This window comes from Bolinopsis microptera, chromosome 1 (genome assembly GCF_026151205.1).
Source record: "Bolinopsis microptera isolate Bmic1 chromosome 1, MBARI_Bmic_1.0, whole genome shotgun sequence".
NCBI lineage: Eukaryota > Metazoa > Ctenophora > Tentaculata > Lobata > Bolinopsidae > Bolinopsis > Bolinopsis microptera.
The window spans coordinates 19,238,118-19,262,139 of NC_087072.1; the positions used below are offsets into that span (position 1 = coordinate 19,238,118).

General features: G+C 37.2%; 1 protein-coding gene across 14 annotated transcripts in view; it reads right to left on the minus strand.

Annotated features, from left to right (window-relative positions):
• Positions 1-24,022, minus strand: part of LOC134814670 (dual specificity calcium/calmodulin-dependent 3',5'-cyclic nucleotide phosphodiesterase 1C-like) — a 55,083-nt gene that overhangs the window by 21,927 nt on the left and 9,134 nt on the right. For 2 of the 14 annotated variants that reach the window (XM_063822847.1, XM_063822840.1), the window contains exons 1-2: positions 10,567-10,784; positions 10,385-10,420 (exon numbers count right to left, since the gene is read on the minus strand). In XM_063822847.1, the coding sequence (XP_063678917.1) occupies positions 10,385-10,420; positions 10,567-10,690 (160 nt within the window). In that variant the 5' untranslated portion in view covers positions 10,691-10,784. Of the gene's footprint in view, positions 1-4,150; positions 4,337-10,384; positions 10,421-10,566; positions 10,791-18,712; positions 18,787-20,489; positions 20,714-22,034; positions 22,280-23,347; positions 23,382-24,022 lie in introns of those variants that run through there. The other 12 variants (XM_063822919.1, XM_063822992.1, XM_063822873.1 and 9 more) reach the window with 9 other exon arrangements.

A 24,022-nucleotide genomic window follows, 5' to 3' on the forward strand; every position in this document is an offset into this window, starting at 1 on the left:
AATAAGCTTTTCAAATTAGAGTAAATGATGAATTTTCAAGCTCAAATAAGATCTTTGAAAAAAGGCGTTAAGGAAGAAGCATGATTTTACTAATGGTGAAAGAATTATGAGATAGGTGATGAAATATTTTAACAAGATCATATCTGAAATATCTAGTATTTCGATAACTCAAAAGGCGAAAGGTTTCTCACGGCCCAAATGGACGCGAAGTTAGACTTAGAGAATACTCCGTACCTTAATACTGGTTAGTACGGGATTCTTCATACTAGATAAAAACGATCCAGACTGAACTGCCTGGAATGCTTCATACTAAACAAACCGATCCAGACTGAGATGTGACAAAATCAGTACAGGCAGCCTGGATGTTAAAAGTGGGTGTCGAATACGTGCAACTACTTTAAACTGAGATATTTATAACATAGGATAAACGTTTGAAAATATAGACACACACCGAATTGTTAGCTATGAAACCTGGTGGTTGAACAGTTGGCAGCTGAGTGGTAGGGCACACTCACAGTTCATTGCAATTGTCGGCGGAGAGAGGCTGGTAATTACACTACAAAAAAGGAGAAGTAATTACATTTACACCACAAAAGACAGAGGGTCAGTGAGTTGTGAGAGAGAGGAGGAGTTTTGAACTACATTATTTATAAAGGAGTTATAATGGGAAAAGGGGGAACTCAATAAGGATATTGGTAATAGCAGGCACCATAGAACTAGATATACTGGTGTCCTCCTGTAGCACGTACAAGGTGGTATTGGTCACCTACTACTCAGTGGATAGAGGGAGGGTAATGATGTGTCCGTGGTCTGCCATGACAGCAACTATTATACACCTAGCACAGCAGCCCTCTTATCTGTATATATATTTGTAGTGTGCATGTTCTTGTAATGGAGTAATGGGGTAATCGCTAACCCCACGTTGTAGTGAAAAACGATACTGTAAATAAGGGACTAAAGTTCTGGCACGGAAACAATGAGTCTTTAGAATAAGAAGGAGGTAGAGAAAAGAGAGAGAGAGGCCCAGGAGGGACGAAGGAATTGGAAAGTTTGTGGTGTAGTGAAAATGGGGTTTTTGACATAACAAAAAATAAGGGACAGTGACAAACTTATCAGACCACTGTTGTATAAAACAGCACATATTCTAACCCTTACAAAGTGTTGCAGTGGATGACGGATACTTGAAATACTTCTCTATTGTATTCCTTTTTGGATTATTGATATTCGAATAATCCAAAATTTCCATGGAAAGGTGTCACACGAGCTGTAGATACATACAGTTTGACAAGTTGAGAACAGAAAAGTTATGAATATAGTTAGAGAAGTAGAGAATTTAAAACGTGGCAAGGATGAGCTGATGGAAAATCACAGTTAGTTGAGGATTTGTGGCGCCAAAAGGGAAATGTTAAAGTATGTCAGCTCCAGGAGATTGTGGATGAATTACGGTAAATACAACGAGAAGAGAGCTATTAGTATTGTAGACAAAGAGATTATATTTAAAGAGAAATCAAGTCTACTACTGCACATATAGTCGGTACAGACAAAAATAAGCCTAAAATTAGGGGTATTGTTTGACCAGCCAAAAATCCTTTCCAGGACGATGAAAATAAGTTAGATTGAATGGGATAACCTGAAAAGCTAAATAAAGACTTAATAAAGCCCAAAGAAGACTAAATAAAAACTTTAAAGAGATGAGCATTTTAAGGATTTAAAATAAGGATATCACGATATTTATACGATGACAGACGCCGCGCAATTGTTCTAGAATAAATAGGCTTGCATAGGAAAGGGTCATCATTCTCATCAACAATTGAACGGATAAATCATTTAACTTCATAGATGCGGAGTTCGTTGATTTTTGGCGTAGAGTTCGTGGAGTTCGTTCAAAATTTGGAGTTCGTTAGAGTTCGTTGGAGTTCGTTAGTCAATTTTTCAAAAATAAACATGGAAAATGTTTTTTTTAAAAAGTAATCAGCTCAGGATTTCTCGCATGATCTCTGATAGTCGATCGACCAGTCCTTGTACTGTGAAATGTACAGTGTACACGCGACGCGTGGTAGAAGTTTCAAGTACCAATATATTTAGTTGTTTTACAATCGTATGTTATGTGTTGAATTGGCTGAATTGTAAATACAATTTCTGTTTAATTTCATTTTACGTAAGTTGTACAAAACGAACTCCTCAAGAGTTCGTAATTTTGGGTTGATGAGTTCGTAGAGTTCGTTGTCACTGAGGAGTTCGTAGAGTTCGTACGTATCATCTATGTAATTAACTTTGCTTTGAGGAAATTACTAAATATATTTGAATATTTGGTATGATACTGTGTTACAACAAAATAATCGCTCTGAGTTATGGCGCAAAATGTAACATAATCAAGCAACATATAATTGTATTTGTCATGTTTTAATACAACCCAATTTCTTGTCTCACAGATATCTAGAACCACACACGAAACAACCCGTTCATTATTAAAGTTAACGGCGAATTTAACGTTATTTCATTAACACATTATCGGTAGATTACTACTTAAAGTTTAAAGTAGTAATTTACTGTTACTTTTCGCTACTAAATTGCTCACTAAAAGTAAGAACTTGTTTTAAACTACTACTTGTAAGTAGTGCATGGTAATTACTTGATGTAAAAACTATGGAGTTACTTATTTGCTTTACGTTACAGATACCGCATGCAAAGCTCAATTTTTACCAGGATTATTTTTGAAGCGTGATCAGAGTATAAGTATAATGGCCCGCAAATTCCATGTTTAAGCCCGCACACCCCCCCGGCCCCCCCCGGCCCCCCCCCCCCCCGCCCGCCCGCACCATCGTCTTTTTCAAATAATCCTTTTCGACGAAATTAACAATGAAGAAGCATTTTATAAGATGAACTTAATTCTTAATTTTGTTGAATTAATTATTATTCCGCATACAAATGAGAGGTTGGGAGGGTGATCAAGCCTACTAAATATAAAACAATAGGATAATGCTATACCATCAAATTTCGCATAAACGAAGTAGTCTTACCATCAACACTACCTTAACAATTATTAATAGAATTTTGTTGATTATAAAAAGAGTAAAGTAAACGCGTGCAAGAATAGTAGTGGTACGCACGGGCAGAAATTTGGGAGATTTCTGTGGGAATTACTCTACACAGTGGAAAAACGACCAACTTAACAGCCTTCTGTGATGAGGCAACCAACGTAGCTCGTACTGCAGTGAGCGGTTTATCTCATCGGTTTATTCAGAGGATAAGAAGCTCTTACTACAATGAGATTGAAATTGTCGGAATATCGCGGATACGAGTAACCGTGAAAGTTTGAAAGAGGTTGACGGAAGCGCAAAACAAATCAGTAAGATTAGTTTACATTCTAGCGAACCCACATGGCATTCAAACCGGTAGGCTCATTCCACTGATTTACTTTAAGCATATATTTTAGCGAATGGGTAAAGCCTTAGTTTTTCTACCAATCAAAGATTGCTATCACAAATTCGTTTCAAGCTGTAACAACTCAAAGAAGTCTTAACAATAAATTTTTGATCGTTCTCGCACGAAATCCCATGCAATGCAAGCTAATTAATAATAACAATTCTCCAACCTAATAGAAATTCATCAAGAAATGCAGGTCACTACACGTAATCTTTAAAAAAAAGTGACCTAAATTATACTTGATGACAATATTGTACAATGGGTGTTAGAATTTACTACAAAACTAGACAATTCACACCGTATTTGCCATTTGTACATGCCTGAAGTAATCCTTACAAATGATAAATCTGTACTATTCATAAACAACTTGTTAGTTGTTGCATTTTGTTACATTTTTTAAACCTCAAAATTTGACTTGCTTGACGGCTTTTTGTCACATTTTTAAGTGATAGAAGTTTACAAACAAGATTGGCTGTTATCCAGGACTTATCCAGAAGTCGGGCATAACGTATTTATCTCTCCGCGCAAATTGGACTCTTCTAGGCAGTTGGCTTCGTGTAAGAACTTTCATAAACAAATTAATTTATTGGAGCTTCTACAGCATTAACTTTCCTGGTGGCCCTAAGCCAATATTAACGAGCCTACAAGTGGCGATAAATTCCACTGATAGTGATACGCAAAGTATCTTCTTATATATTCCAGAAAGAATTCTAATTTAACTCACAGGTTGTGCCGGATTTGTCGCCGGCACACATCCACACCATCTTGAAACACTTCAAATTTTTCATATCCACTAGTGAGTGTTTGTTCTCCTCTTTTTTCTTCTTCTTCTGTCCCGTTTAAGTCTTTTACTTCATATTCATGACGTCACACAAAAAGTAGAGAGTATCACGACAGGTGTTCAGGAGCTATGCGAATAAAAGCAGTTAGAAATACGGTTACACTCAATGGTTTTCCCTATACAAAAAGACGGACATATATTAATACTAAAAACAAATGGTTAAACGAAGAAATGAGTCGGCAGGACGTTTAAAGCGATCAACAAGTTATTGTAAAACTGCATAAAAGCGCTTGAAACTTTCCCGTCACTCTTTAAAAAACTTAAGGAACAAATTTGCAACAAGGAAAGGATCGTTAACAAACAACTGTACAGAAAATGCACATCAGCATCACGTCTTTGGCATTGAATGAAAATCAACATTAGAGAATAAGTTTACTGAGAGCGATATGTTAGAAGCAAAATAAGTTATATAATTACATGTTGTTACGACAACTCAAGAAAATTAAGGTTATTTATTCTTTTATTCGGAAAGTTTCCAGATAAGCATTCTTTATACAATTATGTAGTTGACACCGTCATTGACGAAACTTGAAGGCGCTTAACTCCAAACATGCATCAAAAGGAGACTATTCCAAGGTTGCCAGACTGCCAAAAGCAGAAGATACAACAAATAAAGCATTACAGCTCAAACTTTATCAAATTAGCCGTCGTTAGACATAGGACATAATGATAATTGGTCGGCTTCTATCCTCCTTTCTCTACATGTAAAGTTGTTATATGTTATATAAATGGAGACGGAAGTCTCTCTGAGTAGGTACAGATATAATACTTAAAATAGTTCCCAGGACCCAAGTTAATTCCCATGAAGTGGACCATTAATAACCGTACTATGGCATACAGCCTGCTGGTAACGTAGTTAGTTAAGGTTCACAGGCCAATTTCGTGTTATGGAGGGGAAAGGACGCTACAAATGGGAGCCGCGGGTCGTTTAAAGTAACAATTCAGCCCTGAACTTGTGAAGGTGGTCGGACACGTAATTCATGGTCAATTAACACTGACGAGTGACAGGCTGACGTTTCCCTTGCAGACTTTGTCAATATTATTATCACTCCAGAGTCCAGGCTCACACCAGAATTTCTGTAAGTGCTGACCACTCAGAGAAACAATCGAGTCAGACAATAAAATTGGAACAGCAAAATTTTTTATATCAGGCGTGCCGCCGTGCCAAATTAGAGATGAAAAAGCAGCCGGTATATTGGTTGATGGTCGTGGGAGTAATTGTTGCAAATGTTGTGATTTTATCACTACTGATTGATAGAGCTGAAGCAATCATTACTACCATCAGTGTTATTGTGGTAGTATATAAATTTACACGTTTTTTAGCTCGGGAAGATCACCAAATTGAAAACATATTTACTACACCATAAACTAATAACAGAACTGCATCTTCGCTTTAACAACTGAATTAATATTCATAATAACCTTCACATGCGCCTCATTCATAGATCACGAGAATTTGCTTAAAACCATAAGGTTAACAGAACCCCGGTACTCATTGGGCCCGCCAAACTGTGGCTATAATAACCGGGATGCTAGAGAGTCTGAGAGTAACAGCAATTAAGTAATAACACTCATTGTTCCGACCATTAGAGCTATATAAATCCTACTGTTACATGGACAATATCCCGTTCATAGACCTACTGGACGCAGGACCAGGAGTGGCTCGGGGAGACACTCAAACATGGTCAGATTACGAAAATCTCTTGTTAATTGCAGACGTTTTGGATCATTTGACCTGCCCAAAATTTTAAATGACTCTAAAATTTGTTGCTACTGTGAAGTAACAATTTACCTAATACTGTCCATCTTTCGTGCTTAATCACGAAGACTGCTGTTCACTAATCCTCTACGACGGATGAGAATGGGCGTCAGCTGGCATCGAGTACACAAAAACTGCCGCATATGCTACCAGCTTAGCTATTGTTCGTTTAGCTATTGCCGAATGCCGAAGATTGTCGGCCCGCTGTCCCAAACATATACTCTTCCGAGTTTAGTCGTTAACTTGCGGATCAATGTTCAATAAAGTATTGGAAACTGAAATTTAAAAAGAACTACTGAAAGACAAAACCTAGTGTACAAAGAACGAATATAGCACTGAACACAAAGAGCCAGTCAGCTCAAAACGAAAATACGTACTGAAGCGCCCAAGACTCAATTCTAACCCAGATATAATAGCAGTCGCCTAGATACTAAAGCATCTTTAGTAAAGATGTCAGGGAAAGTCCCTGCTTAAACCCAGTGCAAATCCGGTAATGACTTTCGGTAAACTGTTCTGCTATTTATCACAATACATACTACTGATTATCACAATACATAAAATATACCATTGCAGCAGCATACCAAACCCTATTAACATATTATTATCATAATCTGCGAAGCTTACACATGGCTACACAGTACACATTAGCATGTCTTGAGGAAGGTATTGGTTTTATGGCCTCAAAATAACGTGGTAATGCATTCTTTGAGAGGAGGAGGCCGAAACATGATGCTTCCTGGACGTGTCTCGAAATTTAAGATGTAGTCAGAGTAGTGTTTGGGTTTGATCTTTAAGCAATTTGTTGCCTAGTAGAATTTGGCGGTTGTTTTGGTGAATGATTATTTAAGGAGTGAGAAGCCTTATAGTTTATATGCACTGTAATGCACTGGTAATGATATAAAATAACACTGATATATAATGCATACTGATAACAATTTGGCGACCTCAATGTTTACGCATTCCATATACTCACGATCAGCGACGGAAGAGTTGCCACCATCAAGGGAGTGTTTTGACAAAAACATACAAAGACTGTTATCCATAGCAATGTGACGATATTCAGGTCTTGACCGAGCATCTTTCATGTCTTTTTTCGTCTTTATTACTTTTTCTTTAAGAGGCTTTCGAGAGCTGGATGGTCTACCCCCGGTGATGCAGCAAGCTATACTGGACGGGGAAATCCGCATTGCGACAACTTGACTGTTTGTTACAGACTACCAACAAAAATTGACAAATTTGAAATGAAACAATTAAGAAATATGAATACTGAATAGTACGGTAATGGCCAGCTGAACTTAAATATCTGACTTAGGAACAATTAATTCTTCAGAGAAATTACAAACGAAAGGATCCAAAACAACTCTGTTAATTGAACCAAAGTTATTATGCCTATGTCTAGCAATTCCGTGTCGGAATCGTTTGATCATCTTAAATCGGTCTTAGTTAATTCAGATTTAAAAATTCCAAACAGTGGAAGTTGTGATTTCATAGGATTAAAAATTCGTTGAAGTCAGAAATTAAACAGAGCAAATGAACGAGAGCGAGCGCAGGTGCCATGAGCGAGCGTAAACTGAGAATCCGGACAAAATTAGGTGTCGAGAGTTTAATTATGACGTACTGTGTAAAAAACTTAGCAACTTCTGTTGATTGTATGTATGTTAAATGCTCTTGGCAGTTGGCATATTTACCAAACGAAGCTAGCCAGCTATCTAGGTATGATTGTTTTCTCTGTAGCTTTGCAAAAATTGCCTACAATTAAAAATGCGAAAACAAGTAAAAAGAATAGTATTATTTTATTTCACGTACCTGTTTCCATCGGCATCAGGATCTGAGTAAATATCTTTTCACTTTCAGTGAATATCTTTTCAGTGAATGTCTTTTCAGTTCCAGCGCGCAAAACAAAATACAACCCTTCAAAGATAAATAACTGTTTGTGGACCGGGGTTATATTAAAGTTGCTGGACAGTATCTCTATCTCAATACTATCTCTGTCAACACAATACAAGAACGTTCGTGTGACCATGATCTCTAAATTTCAAGAACTAATTACACAGGCAACTTATAAGCTCAGTTATAAAGTCATAATACAGGTATAACGTTCGGGATCGATCGAAATTAAAGCGTATCACGTGCTCGACTGTCATGAACCGATGATTGTCAAGGCTCTCCGCTGTTTATTGCTGAGGGTCATCAGACTACGTTAAAGGTCGGCAACACTCAGGGGATTATAACATTGAACTGTTAGCCCCCCCCCCCCCCCCAATCTATTGTAGTAAACTCTTGAGGGAACACATTTATTGAGATCTCGCTGCATACTCATTACTCATGTATGCTTATATCATCTTCTGATAAAATATATTAAGACCTACTATTATGATCAATCACGAGGCCCACTTTGAGATGCCTACGTCAGGGCTCAGTTGGGTAACAACAATATAGTGGTCTTAATCAACTTGATCAAGGGGAGAGATCGTGACAGCCATGCCATTACCAACAAACCATATCACTGTTCAAGTTAAAAGTATAGGTTTCCTGCATATGCTTAAACATGCTCATATATTAACATATTTATGCTGCATCTGTGTCGCTTTAGGGGCTTTTGTTCAAAATTAGGTAAACATTCGGCTCACATTAATTGATGTCAACACCCACTAAGACACTCTGAGAGTAATAATTATAGTTGGCGGAGATACAGGTACTAACTAATAGGCTAGCTCTGCCAACAACGGGCAGGCTAGTTATTATTCTGGAGTACATCCTGTATCCAATATCATTATATCAGGCACTCTGTACACCAAGCAGAGGATAAGTCTGGTGGTATCTTATCCTCCGGAGAGAGTCACAACCAGCTGCCCAAAACAAATTAATTCCCATAATTAAATCTGGAATAAGTGACAAGTATCTCAGGTAGCCATGCTTTACTTTCAGACGCTCAGACGGGTTAAATTGAGCTCTGATAAGTGATTAAAGGCCTTGCTTTTGTTGTGGACATGGTAGATATGGATAATAACGAGAACTGTGCGAGCTTTGAGAAAACTCTAAAGTTAGTTTTTACGGCCAGGTAGCGCAGTTGGTTAGAACGCCTGTCTTACAATCGTTAGGTTGCGAGTTCGAATCCCACTGACTGCCTGGTCTTGGGGTGAGCGTCGTCGACGTTCAGCTAAGGATCATGAGTGGTCTATGCAGCCCCCCGGTCTACTCAGCCGAATACTCGAGAAATCGGGTGTGAGGGTTAAATGAGGAGCTGCACATTGCAGCAAAGTCTCGGGCGAAGAAAGTATGGTACACACTACCTTAACCGTCACTGGCCAAAAAGATCCTTCGGCTTCCTGTAATTGGCTGGTTGCACTTGTGTAACAATGTGGCTGTTGGAATACACCGAAGTAAAATAAGTGTCTTGATAAAAAAAAAGTGCTCAAAAAGTGATGACCATCAGCTGTTGAATCGTTCTGTTGAAGGTCGTTCAATAACTAGCACAAGTTCTCGTAAAAAAGTAAAAAAGGAATTATATCCATATCACACAATGACAACGCGTCCACGAGCAATTAAATATCTGGAGCGAGCTGCAGTTAATATGAATTACAACGTAGATAAATACTTAATACACTCAAACCATTAGAGAGGGCCCGGCCATTAGTTATTTAGCACACTTCGTCATCAGTGGTATATTTAACTCAGGGGGTGTGACCATTGGTCACTGACCAATGGTCTTCTCCCATAAACGAGGACTCAAGAACTATTTTAATTTACTCTTGTGAAGGGCCAGGGTCACATTTTCCAGTGCGAGAAGTTAGACAAGACCAGATTTTAGAGTTTCCCATTAACAGGAACCACTGTTAAACTTTATATAAAATAATTGATAAGTGTAGTAATCCTGCTTACTTACTTACCGTTCATTAAACGTTATGTAGTTAATCACATGAGAAGCAGTACACAATGGTCATTGAATAAGTCTACACTCCCAATGTACTCAATGTATGCGACTGAGCGTGAAAAATCTTTTCTTAGAAAAGTTTAAAAATTTCAGTAGATGACGGAGATATTTTGATCCAGGTCTCTGCATTTCACAGTTGAGACTTGACATTTCACAGTTGAGACTTGAAATTTCACAGTTGAGACTTGACATTTCACAGTTGAGACTTGACGTCGGATGTATAAAAAATAGGCGTGAGATGCGGTGATCAGTTAAAATGCTGGACGACATGCTCAATTTGTAGATTTCTATAAAGTAACGGATTGACATTAGACATGCACACCCATCCGTTACTTATAGTTCCTTATTGCTAGTAAAAATGGTAATGCACGTAATACGTATGATCAAAATGAAATAAGGTATTTGTATCATCCTGCCAACTTACCAGAAGGAAGGTAACTAAACATGTCAGAGCGGCTGACTGTGAAATATGAATGGTATGAAAAATAACATAAACACACAACTCTTCTTTGATTAACAATCATAAATACCTAATAAACCAATTAACCTACTCACTTGAATTCTGAATATTAACAAAAACGACAAAGAACAAAGTACAAAACAAACCGTTGTTAACTTTCAGAACCACCAGGCCGTCTATCTGAAACACCAGAAAGTCACTGTCTAGAATCCGTGTGTAGAGCTCTCGTTGAGCCTTTGAAACAGCGTTATTACGTTTTGAGGAGGGCATTCCCACTTCTGGTGTTCATTTAACATCTGTCATCATCGAGCGTTGATTGTTTGTTGAGTGTAGGGCGTTCAAGTGAGTAGAGATTCAATATACGCTAAAAAGTCGAGAAGGTGAGTTCAGTTAAAAAGTCTACGGAGGCCAAAAGGATATTTGTAATCAAAGGTTGGTCAAGGGCCATATCGATTGTCAAGATCAAATTTCAAAGGACACCATGGAGAAATCGTGGCTTATAATGAGTAGCGAGAGCTGATCTTGACTGGTGGACAGGAAAAATTAGCGTGCTGTTGAACTAAAGTTTAAACGTGCATGTAAGAATTCGCATAACGGAATGGATACTTTTAAATCAGTAGTTATCAGAAAAATTTACCACTATATGTAAACACAACACACGTCAGTGCTTACGTTTATCAATACTTTAATTCAACATAATAAGAGGTGGGGAGAATCGAGGGCAGACTAATCCGTGTAAACATGTGAATATTGTTAAATTTAAGCTTTTAACTCGGGTTAAAAAGGTAACGTCAACCTCTGGATTAAAGTAAATATCAAGGTGGTCAGTGGTGCGATGTAATGGCACACTAAATTGTGGTGGAAAGAGTAAAACAGGTCGGAGGAAAAGCCATCTATTACTAAACAAATCATTGGGTAAACCCTGATTAATGATTTTTACCTTCAATATTTCAGTAACAAACCATTCATGAGCTTCATTAATGAGAAATTAATCACTGTACTAATTTTGAACAATTTACTTTACGAATGAAGTGTACTGTCTTGAATAATGATGTTGTTAATGATACTAACAATCAATTATCAATAAATTTTCACATTTTCTAACCGGGTAATCAGTAATTTGTTGAGCGAATTATGGATAAGACGTTGTTAGTCATACTCATAGTGTTATTCTACACGTGTAAGTGAGTTACAGAAGAGAAAATATGAGCCAACTTATATCAAACCACGTGAAAAACAAATTGAGAGATTAAATTGATGTGAGAGGCAAAATGAAAACTAGCGAAACGTGAAAAACTGATGCGTCTTAAAGGCACCCAACGACTTACATAAATCTTTTTAGAGCATTGGTATAAACGCATTTCAACATATAAACTTTACCATAGGGCTCGTGACTCTAAGAGTCTAATTATTTTTCGCATAATATGCCTCAAAACTTTGCATTTTTCTGCTCAGGCCATTCCTCATGGTATGTTGAAATGGAAATATGTCAGTTCTATTTTGCAAATTTTCGTTCGTGACGACTTGGCAGTTGGCTCTCTCCTTAATAACACCGCAATAGGGCGAGAAAAAATTGACTGTCTTTGAGATTTATCTAAAGTGCTTTCAGCTCGTCCGTATAACTATATATACCATAAACGGTACCTTCATTCGTGTACAACTCCTTGCCTGTTTTTGTGGTAACTTTAGAAAATTTACAGCATTCAATCAGCATCCTGAGTTTATTGGAATCTACGGCTAAATTCAGGGTAGAGGAAGTCATGTGTAAATTTGCAACACTACTAAGAGTCGTGGAGAAGCCGAAACAATAATTTATTGTTATAATACAAATAGGACAAAAAATATGGCACCAAATAACTGTGAAATCAGTAAGGTTGCTCATTTAGACACTATTGCATGGTTTCGAAAATCAACAAAAATTCTATATAAAAACAAACAATACCTTACATTATGTAGTTCAGTTTCAGAAAAATTGGGGGAAATCGTGCAACCTGTTAAAAAATCGTGCAACCTGTTAAAAAATCGCCCCGGAGCGAGTGCCAAAATCAAAGCTTTTATAAACTACAGGATTATAATATGTGATCATAATCTTTAGCGGTAAAACACGAGGCTTATAGGCTAGCATAATGCCACATAATCACATCTGTATAGTTCGAGTATGTACACGAATCGTCTGAATGCCACTACGGGATTTATGAAGTGGCAGTAAAAGTCTTAGTAAGCAGAAGTTTTAGATGTTTTTAGGTGTTTTTAGTTGTGTTGATGGTTTCAATAGTATAACTGATAATGCGGAAACGTCTGTGGCCGAGTGAACATTTTAAAGCTTGAAAGTCTGCAACTCTTATTTGGAGTGATATCGGTTGATTGTATTCAACTTAGCTTTAGGCTATTTTGCACGATTTACTAACTATTATTTATGAGAGGTGACTACAAAATGAAAATCAAGGACATCCGCATTCCGTAGGTCTGCTGATTGCACTATTTGGATATTTTTAAAGGCCTCCTATCACATTTAACTGAAAATTACAAGATGTGTCATCGGGGTGCAAACCCAGCAATTTCAGTCAATCCAATATGTTTTGAACTTTAATGAGATAATGATAAGAAATACTCCAGGAATTTAATACCGAAAAACACGAGGACCTAACCCTGACAATATTTTTAACCTGATGAATGGGATACACCCAAATTGACACTGCACGTGTTAATATTTAAGCTATCAAGAATTAAATGGAATATTTCCAAAACAAAAACCCGTTTTCCAACTTAAAACATAAGTTACGAAATGGCAAATTTGGCAATCTCAATCTTGGAAGCTGTCAAACAAGGCGGCCTTCTTTCCCGAACACAGGGAGAGTTTCATCAATTAGGCTATAAAAGAGCGTCAACTTGAACGTTCTTCAGATGAAACATAACTTACTAAAACTATTACTAGTGATAAAGCCTACATATTAAGGCTGGGTCAAGGTAGAAAAGAAAAGATTAATGTCATGACTCACGATAGAGATATTAAACTTTTAATAATAATATTAATATAAGTGTAATATCTATTTCGTGAGTCATGACATTTATCTTTTCTTTTCTACCTTCACTAGTCTACTTAAGCTGTAGTATAAGTTATATTATACAGGGTGAGTTGAAAATAGTGTGTAGAATGTAAAAATCGATAATATTTTTGATGAAGGAGCAAATTTTTAAAGGTGAATTGCTATCAGTTCATAAACGTTACAAAATTCATTCTTGCCTCTCATTTGATTCTAACTCATAATTTGGTTGATTTTTGGCAGTTTTCCAAAAATTCGTAAATTCGTCCTAATGGGGTTCTCAAATCGCGTGCCCTGAAAATCGAGTCTAAAAATCTATCTTCTTCTACATTTTTTGAGAATATTATGAATTATAGACAAAGAACGAAGAAATGGTCTGTTGAATGAAAGCATTATCATTGCGCTGTTCAATAGCATGCCATGAGCCATCCGCTATGACATATGGTGACTGGTCGAGATATGTTGAGTAAAGCTTTTTAATACTACTTGCTTCCATATTCCTTGTGAAGTTTGGTTGTAAATTCAGTCAGAATTAGAGGGGTGGACATTGAAATACAACTTAGTGAAGAACAATGACCTCTATTCAGGTTGGGAATGTTTAATTGTCATACTTGGAACAAAATAGGAACAAAAGAGGAATGAACGACTATTTGCCAATAAATGACTCTTATAGGGAAAAAGCGTTGAGGGATATGGTTACAATCGAGGTAAAGACTTGTGACAATTTGCTAAATCATCAAGTACAGGGGGAGTTGAAAATAATGTGTGGATTGTAAAAATGATAAATATTTTTCTATCAGATACAACTAAAAAGTCGATTTCGAGAAAATTTCAATGAAGGCCCCCCATTTACATAAGAATAATTGGGACGCTGGATTGAGCAAATTATTGATTATTAAGTAATTATATTATTTTATTTTTATGACCTAAATATGCAAAAATGGAGTGATTTTTTATTTTATCTCAGAAATTAGACCCATTTAAAATCCAAACATTATTTTCAACTCACCCTGTACTTGAAAGCTTTCCTCACAATTCGAGGGGTAAATGCAGAGAGAAGCTTCAAGTCAGGTATGTGAAATTATCAAATACAATTATATCCATTATATCAAGAGATAGCACAGAATATACAAATCTAGTAAGTGACAATAACTTCATGATTTTACGCCACCGCAATCAATTCATCATGGCTAGAACAATTCATTCTCAACGTGCTAAAAGATATGAAGTTAGTCGGAACATGAAGAAGCATGTTCAAATCTAATTAATTTATATTTCAAATGATTTCTGTGACTGAGTCAGAACGAATGAAGTGAAAATATAGATATATCATACATATCAAGAATATATGCCTGAAAGAGTTGAGTATGTGACCCTTATTTAAAAGAATTTCTGTAGTATTCGGGAAAACTGTAGAAGCAGCAAAACGACCAATTGCAGAACTGTACCTAGCATTAAGTATTCAGAATGTCAACGACAATAACAGAAACTTTACAACCTACAATTCGTCCAATCTCCAATGATCGTAGATTATTCGGGTAAATTGTGACTGGTACGTCTAAAGCCAAAAACTGACTAAAGCAAGAATACATTGGAAATTCCGAATTCCAAACAAGACTACAAACAAAACTGTGAGGGCAGATGGAAGGCAGTGATTATAAATTCAGTCTCTAGTAACACAGTTGGTAAGTTATCCAGCTAAACGCGCTTAGCTTTCCTCCGGCTGCAGACTATTTTGTGCACTTTTACGGATCCACATAAATCAATGTAGGAAAGATCGGTCCACTTGACGCGATGAAGCCAAAAAGTTCACAATGAATGATAAACTAGCATCTGTATCAAAGAGCTATTCGGTGAAGGAACAAACTAGGTCCACGTTAATCTTGTTATGCATTACTCCTCTGATTTCGATTTTCCGAATCCAATTAAAAAGAGCTCATCGAATCCACCCAGTCAACTGACATGCCGAGGTTGCGGAGGACAAATAGGGGATTAGGAATTGGTCCTTGCTGAATGATAAGTTAGCAAATACCACGCATAATTGGATTATTCAAAGAAGCGGTAAACCTATCACCGACAGAGGGGAAATGTCACCGAAACAACAGAATAAAGATCGTGTGGTGAAAGTTAAAGGTCATTTTCAGGGGCTTTTCAGAGCAAATTCAAAATAATTATAATTATTATCAGTATATCTTCACGACCACTTGACATGACTAATTCTTACCTTGGGATAAAATAAAGAGGATTTTAACCTTCCTCTTTGTAAGAATGTATCCCTGGCCGGCTACCAGGTTGACTCAGAAGAGACGGCTTCCGCCTCATAGCAAGCCGAACTACAGTGAAATTCCGTCAAAATATAATTGAGAAATTACATTTCAGCGTCTACTTTTAACCATTAGCAAGATGTCGGAAAATCTACCAAAATACTAATGGTAGACACTAATGTTTCATCAATTGTGCGAAACTCGAAGAGGTCTAGGAACAATGCCAAGCTGATGAATTTTTCTACACTTGGTTTAAGTGCACGAACACATGAAATAAAAACTAGTGACGTTAATCAGTGTCACAATGACTGTCGACTGAGGACCAAAGAAAAGTGGCGTCATTGAAGAACTGATCACCATTCTGTGGAAGAATCCCAACGGAGTTGCGATCAGCACAGTTTTAATTTTATAAAGCATAAATAAACCATACAGCTAGTTAGATTTTTCAGAAAGTTCGTTGAAAAAGCAGACAGAGCTTCCACTACCAGAGTCACAGGGGTGTTCACAACATGAGAATAGACATGGGAAGCGACTAACTGAACGAATAATCTGCCTCACAGAATCTAAACCCCATGTTTAAATGATACTCGTGAGCACCGGCTCGCTCAATATATCACTCATGGTAAGTCCTGGTGTAAATGGTGTACCTTCGATATTGCATTTTACGTGATGTTAATGATCTACTGTTCCTCAAATCCCAGGGGCCCGCTGTGGGGTCGGTAATGAGCTGGTTGTGGTGTTTGCCGGGTGGTCAAGATTCGATCAGCCGGCAAATTGAGTCTAACCACCTTTCAATACATGGTTCATTTCCTAATTTCATTACGGTAAAATGTTGTGGCTGGGCTGTTGATTCCAGCAGGTAAAATCGGAAAAACTTTCTCTAGAAAACTCGAGAGAAAGATAAAAACAAAATGAAAAGAACAGAAAATTTGGAGACATTAAATAAAAGAAACAGTGAAGCAGTTAGTATGTAACTCCTCGTTACAACTATACTATTGTACGGCTTTACTTTCCCATGCTAGAATATAATTAGTACTATTGTCTATTGAAAATGTCTGATTGTTGCATTGAAGGGCTATAGTATTTCTGATGAGGCTACGATTAAATTTAAATTACATACACAAATAAAAGCAACTATAGGCAATTATAAACAATTATAAACAATTTGATTATCAATTAAGTTTATCGATTACTGAAGTACTTAAGGGGCGGGTGTTAATACAATAGTATATACATTTGCAAACAAAGCCCGGGAAATAAGAACAACATATTATCTGACGTCAAAAAGAGGTTGCGATATCATTTACATTTTGTACCATTTAATTGGTCTGTATTTTTATGCAGAAAGCTCTTGCAAAGTGAGCTTTTAATACAAATTATATGCTAGCGACTTTTATTTAATGATTGTAATTAAAGAGCACTACTCAAAGTAATTAATTATTCAACATATTATTGGGTTAACTACAAAGATTGTTGTAATTTCAGCCTCGACGCAGGACATCGGAATAGATTTCGGAATGAGCTTATAAATGATCAACTCTTTGTCTTGGTTAAACAAGGTTTTGCTTCACTACCTAGTTGTCCTTCCTCTGAGGAGTGCCAACAAAGAATAAAACAGCAAATGTTATCGAACTCATTAATCTTGTTTTGGAAGACTCACTACCAGTACCAAACGTGAAATTCATTTTGATGCAAGATCTTGCTAAGATTTTGCATGAAAGTAAATTATTCAGCAGGGAAAATATTAACACTGTAAGAGTGGTTAATCCCACAAATATGTAAGGATAGCCTGTAAAGTGCAACCTAACAGTTTACAGTGTGTGAACACAAATAAGAGTGAACCGCAGCAAAGTTGTGAAAAATATTGACGATCAAGAGAGGCTGCAAGTGGTGAGGACTACAGCTCCGTGACTCCGTCCCGCCTCTACTACTGGTCGTTAGCGTCTTTGTGATCTAATAGACTATTATATTATGTGTCATTGAAATTTGAGTGTGGTTCTGGAGAACTCAACGAAACAGAAGACTTGAGATGACTTAATTTTATGAGTTGCGAATGGTTTTCTGTACTTGAGAAAAAGTAAGCAGGTTTTATTGCTGCTTTCATAGCAATCTCTTGTTTATCTTCAGGTTCACTAAACAGAGGGTTTTTTCTCGCAATACGTGTCTAATGATATCTAACTGACTGAGTACTGACAGAAAAGTGTTAATCGAGAGCAAAGTTGTTCACCTGATTGAAATAAAACCCGATTAAACACTAACCTTCTATAATGATGAAAGGCGGATAGGAGACAATAAACAATATACAAGTACGAGAACATTTTTTTCATTCTGCGGCAAAACTTGCGATTAAACATTAATCGCACTGCAACGGCTTTAATTTTGAAATTTGATGACAAGTTATAATACTTTCGAGAATAAACTAAATATTTCGAGCCACCGCGTTTCTCATTGATCACATTTTTTTGCGAACTGTTCTAAAACAGGGACTGGTTTGACCGTTAAAATGCTCCATTGCATAACTGATTATATATAGTGATTGGGGGACGGCTTCAAAAATCATGATAATTTGAGAATCGTGATGATAGTTAAGAATCGCAACAAATTGGAAGCTATTACAAGCTTTAAATATCTCTTAGTATGGAATTGGAACAGAACAGATTGTGTTAATTTCTCACCACAGATTTTGTAGGACCTCACAACTCCCAATTTAAAGGCGGTTGATCACTTCAACAACTTAATGGGAGACTAAAATCACTTTTATCAATTATAATTTGAGTTGAATACAAGCCTTATCTCAGTAAAATAACATGTAACTTATTCTTAATTTAGATCAAACGATACAACCGACAACTTACTGCGCCTTTACTATAACCAAACTTGCTGATTTTCTCATATTCATAACTGACCTATACTATGAACATATCTGACATCGTAACTCAAATGATTTAAAAACTGTCGAGCGTAGCAGATAATTTTTAACTGACCTATGTAACTGACGGCTATGTAGTCGAGAGTGGGTTCCCTCCTCATCATCGAGCTCATCATACTCGCCGTTATTCTGAAATAATCATCATATTTAGTCATCCAGCTGCCCCAAAGTAAACAACACAACTTCAAAATAATATTTTAATGGAACATTTAAAATCATTTTCAAGTTCTTTGTTAGAGCTTTTCATTTAGAATTAAAACAAACTCCTTCATTATTTTTATTGGAGCCAGGGCGTGGACTGGCTGCACCTAGTTAATATAATCTGTTTTAAACATTCCTCTTTAAGAATGTTGCAACATGTTTCAGTAATGGTTTATTGAAGTGGTTAAGCCCAAACTTGAAGTTTATCTTAAAAGTTAAATAAATTCAGAAGAATCGATGACCACTCCATGAGTTTCACTACCGCCATAACCTTGTTTGACAGGCAGTGGGGGACTGACAGATGACCATCGGTGCTTGAAGAACGTTGAGAAATTCTGTTTACTTCAATGAAAGTAAAAATCTTAGAATATAGAGTCCGTATTTTTGACCGTTCGCGTTATTGGGAACCGAACATAAGGTCACGGTTAAGGCTTCGTACTGGTGTGAGGGACAAAAAGTCGTGAGATATAAAATGTCACAATTGTCGTAAATCCCTGTTATTAACATTAATTGCTTATAGTTATGGTCTAGCCTAGCCTTCAGGCCGCCATTATATCGATTTTTAAAACTTTAAAACCTCATCTGCATCACTGTAGAGTGAATTAGTATAGACTACGTAAAGGCTACTTTGTAGTGTTAAAATTCGTTTTTACAGCATTGGTATGTAATGACTAACTTCATTTTAATTACGATTGGCACTTACAGCTCAAATCCAGAAAGACCCTGAATTATCTCGAGGCATTGGATCTTCCCGTTTTTTACAGAAAATGGAAACATCTCTGTAAATTTGTTATTTTTTAGACTCTTAAATATATTTCTCCATGTTTCAGGTTTTAAATAAACGTCATTTAGAATTACTGCAAGTAAGAATCGAAAGTAAAGACAAAGTTAAACTACGCCGACAGTTGACAAACTTCCAGGGAGGAACGATTAGAACTTGTTCTAACGAGAAGTGGTAGCCGGGAGGAGTACTTTAGACTAAAATAGGCACATTGAAAGTTGGGCAACAATGTCAGAAGCCAGAAAAGGTTACAGTTGGTCCCACACAGTAACAACGACGATATTCCGGCAAATAGGAAGAGAGGAGCCGACCTTTGGAGTTGTACCACAATTCATTGCATATGTGAGTAAGTTTAACACCCAGAATACAACTTTTAAAGAGATTGTGTGATTGGTATTATTAAAGCTGCCCAATCCTCGCTACTTAGAACTGATAGCTGTCCTAACTATAAATCATAGCATCATCTTTATCACTTACTGAATCCGTACTTCGTATACACCATTTATACCGACCATTCCCTTTAACAATAAGTCCCTCAATGTACTCGTTAAACGTCTAGTCAAGGTACAATTTCAGTAAATTTTATCATATTTTCCGGACAAAATGTTACAACTTATAAAACTAACGTTGGCGTTGAAATGTAAAGCTTCATTTCTCTCTCGTCTATTACATTTACATAAACCACCAATCGACGCTTGGAAGGTATCCAAAAATCACAATAATGTAACAAAATTCCGCGTGCGCAAAAGAAGAAACTATGTCTGATCTGTATGACAAAAGAATTTCATTAAATTGAGTATCGGAGGGACTGCTAAGACAAAACATACAAAACAAAGGCGGCCAGTTTTACCTGTAAATCTATCGGCACATGACTACTGGACACAACAATTACCACAACAGTGTTGGCAAACTTCTGGTGCCAACAATACGAACATCCCTTCAGACAATAAGAACGTGATCTACCTGGAGTAGTGAATATCTGGACTGAACCACATGATGGAGATCCAGGAAATAGAGCGTCAAGGACAAAACCACGTGAGTAACTTTGTTCTCAATCAACGGGATGTAGTCTACAGAATGGGATGCAGTCTACAGAATGGGAGGCAGCGCGTCATTTGAGTGAGCCTCACTGAATATTACCTCTAATGTAGCTAGAGCAGTGAATGTGTCGTACCATGTGCTCTGCACTTATGAGAGGGCACCGTTAAGTGGCTGATACATGAATTAATAGCGCTTAATGCTGAAGATCTGCTGATTAGATTTATGAATAACAATGCTGTTGCCTCGCTGGTGTATTACCGTTGTACATTTTCCTGTTTCACGCTCCTCCAACTATAATGGCAGAGGGCCATCATGACTTTCAGAAGCCAGGGTAAATGCATTTCCGGCACAATGGTGTTCCAAATCATGCTCCCATGACCGTCTTAGTCGTGTCATTGGTCTGAAGGATATGCCTGAAGTATCAAGGTCGTGGTCGCTATTGTTGATTATGTTAATGCGATCAGATGCGCCACATTTATCAATACGTCATGGTAATGTTCATCGGTGGCAACAAAGACAGCATCGTCGGCCCTTTCAGTGGTTACTCAATACGTAATGTCGATATTAGGACCTTTTTCAGCGAGAGACTTGTCTGGAGTCATCGCACAGACGTCACAATGTACGTCATACTTAACTAGATCAGTAGATAAATGATGTAAGATGCAAGGGCCTTTGAGAATTAGTATCTGGCAAAACATCAACATCTGAATCATTCGTTATATTATCATTTTATAGAGGAAGTGAGAGGTCGTGAATATGACCAATTATTTTTACTAACTCAGATAAATCCATTTTCTTGTAGCAATGCTCATCTATCACTATAAATTTGATCCTAAACAGCCATCATGATATTAAACAATAAAAAGGTTCGATCGCTAAACATAAACACCTTCCGCACCTCATAAGAGATTTTGTATGGTACCCCGAGACACGATGGGGACACGACGAGAAGATGTGAGGACCATAAGAGGAGTAATCCGACATCATCATTTCACGTAGCAGATCGCTGATCATTAACGCTCATATTAAACAATAACATCGCGTCACAAATCGCAAAGTTACAACCGCTATAAAATACAATGACTATCATAGTGACAATCACGAGCAAGTTTAGAGCGCGGTCAACAGTTGGCATATTGTACACGTGCAGGCGTACTAAAAGTACTGGGAAGAGTGTTAGGAGGAGTGTTTAAAATAACTGAAAGAACAATTCATCAAGTTCACGTACTGGATGTTTAGTTGGCCAGCCGAAAAGTTTTGTTGTTTTGTCACACATGACTCACGTGTGACAAAACAACAAAAAACACAATCAAGATTTTCCCGCAATAAGAATTTGATTATTAACTTCACCTACTTGGTAACCATTCGCTGGGAACTTGATCTTTACTTTTTAAACGAGAATTAACTTCACAAAAAAGAGGCTTATATGTAAAACAGTGTTTATTCTATGCTCTTCAAAACGTTGTTTAGTTTCCCAAAGGACGATTTTCAGGATGAAAACTTAGGTGAAAAATACGATGAGAACAAAAAGTGATAATTAGAAATAATATCTATTGGAAATAGAAACAGCTGCGAAGCTCTAACAACCACCTTTATTGTGTTTGTTGCTATCTTTGGAAGATCATATTAATGTTACTGTATTCTATTTTCCGTACTTAACCAGATTTGTCAGATGATCTCTGCCACCTGACAAATCTTCCATCGTATCAGTGAAATGGTGGCCCTCACAACAATACATGCCCAATAGGGCTACTGAGCTAAATGAATCAAGAGGAGGCTAGTAGACTTACGTTGAACATTGGTAACTAGTATTGAAAAAAATTGTAGGTTGCTGGAAAGTAGGAAGATCCATTATAAGGGGATATTGTTCGTCGGAGGAGTAGGAAAAAAGTGGCAAAAGTGGGCAAATCTAAAAGAAAATCGAAAAAACATATACAATAGTAGCCTAAGTATTCAGGTAAACTTTCAGATGCTAAATATGTGTAGACAATAACGTGTCGAGCAGTGCATTGTTCTACTTACACTCTATCGTAATAGCCATCTGAGAAGGCTCCTGTCAAGAGTGATGTAGGACCTGGCAGCAAAATGTGTAGTAGTTAATGAACTCCGGTATTTCAGACAAGTAACGTTCAGACTTAGAGCAGAGCAAATAGGGCAGAAAGTGTGGGGGAGACCGTGCAGGTCGTATGCAATGCACTCTTAGTCACTGTTATTTAGCATTGTTATTTAGCACTGTGTTTCTCACAACTTACCAAGCCGGTTTTACGTTACATCCACGTACTTTTCGTGGAGACAAATCAGTGGTAAGAACGGTGGAAATTGGAAATGTTAGAGGGACCAGTACCTTTAAACATGACAGGATTCCGGTCGACCGTAAAGCACTAAATGTTTGGAGGATCTCTGTATTATTGAGGCTTTAGATAGTTGATTGTCGAAACTTATTTTCACGTATGGGCACTTTGTATTCATTTTCATCTGAACTGGAAGGTTGCAGTTTTATCATGGTACACATATTAAGAATAGAGGAAACTGTGCTCGAAATAACGAAAAGTCCGAGCTATTGGAGTCTACTGTGTGCACTGCACAGTCCACATCACTTACCCAAAGAAGAACAATAAAGATCACCCTGGTATATGTTACACTGTCACAATCAATGCTGAGTCTTACCCAATATCCATCTATTGAACGAGCTCTTCACTACAGACGGGCATATGACTGAACAAACAGGGTAAACAGGGGCATATTTGGGGTACACGAATTCCGAAAAGCTGTCTGCTCGAGTCAGTGTGTCCCGACCAATTAAAAATGTTTTGAGATTTTAGTGGTTGCCTGGTAACGTAACAAAGACACGTCCTTGGTGTGCGTTCTGCATATATCCAATATCCATATAGCTGCCAGTAATTATGGGTATAATATTTGCAGGGTGTTCAAAAGGTGCAAAGGTGCAAATCAGTCATGTAAGACGAGTAGTGATTCAGATTGGTGAGTCAAGCAGTATTTTCTTTATTTCTCTGAAACCACATTTAGTTTAAAACTAATTACAACACTACAAATCTATTACATTTATTCAGGCATGTACGATGGCATGACGGGCTAGGAAGTACAGCCGATCTCCTGGTATGCGGGTACGCTGGGGTTCCTGAAGTTCACCCTTGAGTTAGGCTTCTCTCGCCCAGTGCTTGCACTGGGCAGCAACACCCTCAAACACGCTGTAAGTTGATCTTCTACTTTGATTTTATCCATAATTTAGCTTTCAATGATAACATAATTGATGTTAGTCACACATTTACAACTCTGATATTGCCCCTCTTATCATTATTCTAGCTAAAGTTTCACTGGCAA